The sequence below is a fragment of the Salvelinus namaycush genome, chromosome 25 (assembly GCF_016432855.1).
Source record: "Salvelinus namaycush isolate Seneca chromosome 25, SaNama_1.0, whole genome shotgun sequence".
NCBI lineage: Eukaryota > Metazoa > Chordata > Actinopteri > Salmoniformes > Salmonidae > Salvelinus > Salvelinus namaycush.
Window position 1 is genome coordinate 18857393 of NC_052331.1, and position 5576 is coordinate 18862968.

General features: G+C 43.5%; 1 protein-coding gene across 1 annotated transcript; it reads right to left on the reverse strand.

Moving 5' to 3' along the window:
• Window positions 1-420: 420 nt before the first annotated feature.
• LOC120019824 (transmembrane protein 275-like) lies at window positions 421-1038 on the reverse strand. Its single transcript, XM_038963237.1, has one exon. The coding sequence runs from the start codon at window positions 1036-1038 to the stop codon at window positions 421-423; it is 618 nt and encodes a 205-aa protein (XP_038819165.1).
• Between the last annotated feature and the right edge of the window lie 4538 nt (window positions 1039-5576).

Below are 5576 nucleotides of genomic sequence, written 5' to 3' on the forward strand. Positions count from 1 at the left end.
AAGAAAAGGGACACATCACTTTGTTTTACCCCTCAGAAATGCCACAGAGAAAACGCTTCAATTCTCTCATTTTGCTTTCCGGTTAGAAACTGCTTATAATAATGCCCCATGCATGTTAAGAGAGGATTCTAAAGAGAACAGTTCTGAGGAGGTAGGAACATCAATTCCAACGAAACTGTCACCCACGTTCCTTCAATGTTGAATTGCATGCTAATTACTGTTTGGCTGCTGGAAAAAACAAAAACAAATGCAATAAATCTCTGATAGCTTCTCATAAACATGAAAAATGGCACTTCACAAAATGGCTAGACACACTGAAACACTGTCTGTATATCATCAAACCTAGTTCATATTTACATAGTTTTGCATCAGTCCCCTGGGGCAGGAGGCTCTTGCTTCAGTGCGTTAGTCAGAGCTGTGCTAGGTGGCCATATCATCACGTGGCAGGTTGAGCCTCACAGCCCCTCCCCCGGCCGAGGAGGCAGAGTAGTAGGCCGTGGCGGAGGTGGGGCCATTGGTCTCCATGGTGAAGAGCTTGCAGGTCCCTGGGGGGGCGGGGTCAGGAGGAGCATCCCGTTCGGGGCTGGACGCCCGTGATGACCCCGGTGAGGCCGAGGGGCTGAGCTGTACTGCCGTGGTGTCCTGCAACGTGTGCTCACTTGTCTCAATCTCAAACGTCGCTCCCCCGGCTAAACCTCCACGCCCCATCATCCCCATGCTCCTCCCGCCCACCTTCGACCTCCGGGAGCCCTGGGCGGGGGGCAGGCGGCTGCAGACACAGCACGCTCCGAAGAAAGAGAAGGCCACCAGGAGCAGGATGGGCCCTATGATGATGGGAGGGTTGGCAGAGGGCACCAAGGTGCTGAAGGCGAATGCCCCCACCAGGGTGATGTTGATGCCTGCCAGCATGATGCACAGGCCGCATGCGCAGCACAGCGCCGGGGAGGGCAGGCCATGGGGGCGGGACTTCCTCTTCTTCTTCTTTGGTTCCTGCTTCTTAGGCACAGGAGTGCTCGAACTCCTGTCAGTGACGACCATCTCTTCCTCTGCACCTCAAGGCTGCTTTGTCTCTCCGTCTTTCCTTCTCTATATATATCTATCGTTCAGCCAGGACTGTTCCCCTTGGCAACAGACCACAGAGGGAGGCCATGGCTGTGCTGGTTGATTGTTCACAGTGTAAAAGCTCCTGAATCAGAGTAGGAAATATAAATGTTTAAGCTGAATGTGTTTTCAGTTATACAAGTTTCTAAGGTGGAAATAACAGACAAGGACATGCAGAACTCATGTTCAATGATGGTTGTAATTCATGCACCATAGTGATTCAATGATGATTGTAGTTTATGTATGACATTATGATGATAATTCTAGCCTTGGTCTGAGCACTAAAACACAATTACAATGCTATCAAGAGGCCTATCAAGAGGCCTTGGCGAGAAAGCTCATGTCGTGCTTCACTTGACCAAGGCTTCGGCTCATATAACACTAAATACTCCCCCGCAACTCCTCCAGTTCACACATTTCATTTTTGGGCCTGCTTCACTGCACATTACACTAGTCTGGCCTATGGCCCTAATTCAACAACATAGATAACACGTGACAAACCTCTACGCTAATGGTAAACCATCATTTGCTGGAGCCAAGTACGCATGCATGAATATTTATTGTTCATGAATATCTAAAAGTAAAATATGTGTGTTGAGGGAAATAATAAACATTGAAATGAAAGGTTATGCAGTGTGCATGGGTGCACAAGAGGTGGCAGGGTATTAGCAAGGTATTGATTGACCAGTGACTAAATTGTCAGTGAACTTGGGAAAGGACAGCCTAGTCTACATACCAATATTACCTCTTAAAATGATGATCATACTGAATGATTACATTATTACTTGTCTTTTTATATTTTATAAAATATACAATATTGTGTGTAAATGTACTAAACAGTGACTGCATTCATTCAAGGCTGGTGGGTAAAAAGGTTTTAATTGCTGAGTAGCAACCAGAAACGATACCCTTTTCATTCATCATCATACATACACCCCCTAAAAAGAAAGAATCAGTTATAAACCGCATAATGGTTATTTTAGTTATCTAGCCTATTGCTGCAGGAAAATGAAATGGCATGTTTGGTATAGCCTTTCTGAGCTTGGGCATTGAGCATTTTTGTAGAATGCGCGCAGGCATCAAATTCATCCTTCTACTGAACTGTTGCATATAACGTTAACGTTCAAATTAATTGATTTCCAAGATTCATCTTACCTTCTATGCTGATGTTCAGAATAGTTGAAGGTTCCTTTAGAATTAGCCTACATCTCCAATACGCATTTTCATACCGAATCCCATTCGCATACGGATGGTCAGGTTAGAACTACGTGTATATGCCGAAGAGTTGATTTTCAGATTTGGCACACTATGAGGTGCTCATCAATAGTAAATATTACAACCATGGCCGGTCGACGTAGTTAGGGCATCTGTGAGAGAGGCTCATTCAGGTGAAGGCGTTGTTCTTCTTGACATATGGACGAGTGATGTGTCCACGTGACTGTGCAGTCAGATACATGAAGCCTATACAATTCTATGATACATAAACCTCTCTTACATAAAACCTGTCCAAATATTGTCATCATCTTCTTTACTCAAGAGCTGCTCTTCAGAGAAAATAATAATGAGTGCGTTTCCATAATCCCGCCAGTCTTGTGATTGACAACACATGTTTTTGATGGGTATATAGCAAGTAGGATGTTTGCACAGTGCATCGAGACGTCCCCCTCTCCTCACTGGGTACCACAATATGTATGTGTGATAATGAGCATCTTGTGTCCATACAACACCACTATGATATACACCGCTCCACGTGGTGTACTGGAGGAGGAGCGGTGGGTGTCTGATGAAAGAGCATTGGGGGGAGGCTAGCGGACTCTGTGGACAGCTCCCGGAGCTGGAACAAGCTACGCAAAGCTATTACATTATTGAACATATTGCAAGGAGGCTAGTCTTCACTTTCATGCATGAACAAATAAACCTGGTCTTAGATCAGTGGCATATATTCCTGGATGCCAAGGGATTCCAGGCTATCCCAAAAAAATACAAAGAAAAAAAGAAACAAAATAATGTATCCTTCTTCTTTCTGTGTTTCATAATGTCCTGCAATTCGCAAGAGAGCATCCAAGCGAATGCTTTGTATGTGTAGCCCATCTTTGCTGTCTGGTCAAAAAGAGTATGATATTGTTGCCTTCCTTAGCATTCAATGCAAAGGAAGCCAGCAAGCATTTGGCCTCCCTCAATAAAAAAGGTATAAAAAAGGTATAAAATAATAGGCAATCAGCATTCAGCAGAGTGAGCTCAGCTATGAATGGTTACATGGTGGATACACCAAAAAAAGTGTAAAGTGAAGCCAGTTTGGATTTGGCTTCACACCAATCACATCACATTAGCCAAACGTCACTGACAGAAAACTTGAATTGTTTCATTTCGTTGTGTCGTTGTCCTCCTGTGGCTAGCAAGCTAGCTACAGTGGTTCCTCCTTTAAAAGTTGAGAGCTTTCACCGCGGGACTTAGAGGTACCCAGCGTCACGGCTTCATTGCTCCAGACCACCACAAGGGGGAGTTAGAGCACTCATTATGCATTTAGGTCCCAAGGTTTTTATATGACCAATCATATCGAGTGGTTCCAATGACGAATTTTGACGCGAGCCACCCTTGCCTTGTGTCTTGGCTGACAAAACATTACGGTGGAACCAGATGTAAGTTGTTATAATATCATGTATCTCTTTTTATTTTACCACAACAATCTGTTCGTCGGACGAAACTGGAAAAAAACAACTTGTGCTTATGTCTGCGTAATGAAAAAGTAGGGGAAAAATATAAACTTCTGACTATTTCTGGTCTAGCGATTGATGACAAACAAGCTCGCTGCCCAGACTTACATAATTACAAAGAGGAGATTCTCCTGATTAAAATGGTGACCGTGTAACAGTTTTGCTTCCGTCCCGCTCCTCGCCCCTACCTGGGCTCAAACCAGGGACCCTCTGCACACATAGACAACAGCCACCCTCGAAGCATCGTTACCCATCGCTCCACAAAAGCCTACTATGTACACGGATTTCAGAGCACTCTCATCTGAGTGTACCAGAGCACAGAATAATTACTTTACGAGCGCTCAGTACCAGAGCGCAGAATAATTACTTTACAAGCGCTCAACACCGGTTGAATATGGCCAGTGTCAGTAAATGTCGGGAAAAAAGCGTAATTAAATTGTTTCCAGCAGCACATTTACAGTCACCAACGCTCTGGTTAACACTAAAACTGCCTTACCAGCTCTGCTAGGGCGAGTAAACGGTCAGAGTGGTCTCATTTGTGTCTGGAAGTAGCTAGCCAACGTTAGCTTGGGTGCTTGACTGCCGTTGTAAGGCCAGAATGCTCAAATCAATCCTACTCCTCGGCCCGAACATCCGAGAGCAAAACGGTCTGAATTTACAAACTGACAATTTTTCTCTGAATGGAAACACCATAATATTAATCAAATTAATTAAGCCAAATTTCCTAAAATCAATCCCGTATACTATGTTATTACAAAAAAGGTTTTAAATTCTCTGGTAATGCCAATATGGAATACTATCAAATGCTTCTCAAAGATGCCCTCTAGTGGTCATAACTTGCAGTAACAGAAGAAATAGCTGACAATTAAATGATATGCCATAGAATGCTGCAGCAGCATGCAGGGTGTGAAGCAACTTTTAAAGGAGGAACCACTGTACCTAAAATCATCCCTTTCCTAAATTAGCAATGGATGGAGATCGGGATTTGGACTTGTGGTTTTACTTCATTCTCTGTACTGACCAATGATTATGGTGATTCTGATCCAACCATAAATTCATACATTGTGCCCCTGGCCTGAGAGGACGGAAGTTCAACATATAGCTAGATGTAGTAACGTTAGCCTAATGTTAACTAGCTGGCCTGGCGCATCGTTGCCCATGTAAGGAAGTTAGGCTAGCAAGCAATCATTTTAGCCAGGTAACCTAGGACAACAAAAACTAAAGGCTTGTATTGCAGAGTCATAGGCCGTTTAAGCAACATAAAAGAGGATGGCATTGGTGTTTCTCTACAAGTAGGGTGAATCACCAAGTTTTTTTCTTCATGCACACATGCACCATCATATTTAGCTTATGTAGATTGGATAAAATCGTTTTTGGTATCTTTTAGTTGTCACTATATTAGACTAAGCATAGGTGATTAGATGATGTTGAAATGGTGCTGGAATAGTGGAGGAAGCGCCTGTTTCCTTTGCGGCTTGCGGTAACTCTCTGTGGTTCTAAATCAATAGCTGTTTGGTTGTCCGAAAATGTTGGAAACATTAACTTGCTTCACCATGCTCTGAAGGTCATGTAACTGTTTGTTATATGCAATATGTGTTGTGGACTTCACCGGACAGAGGTTGCTCTCCGGTTTATGATGAAACTAGGGTGTGGTTGAATTTATTTTGCCACTGTGTCTTCTTATTGTCTTGACTTGAGGCCTGTATATCACAGTGTCAAGACATATGAACTAACAGGTTATAGAGCAAACAACACAATTAT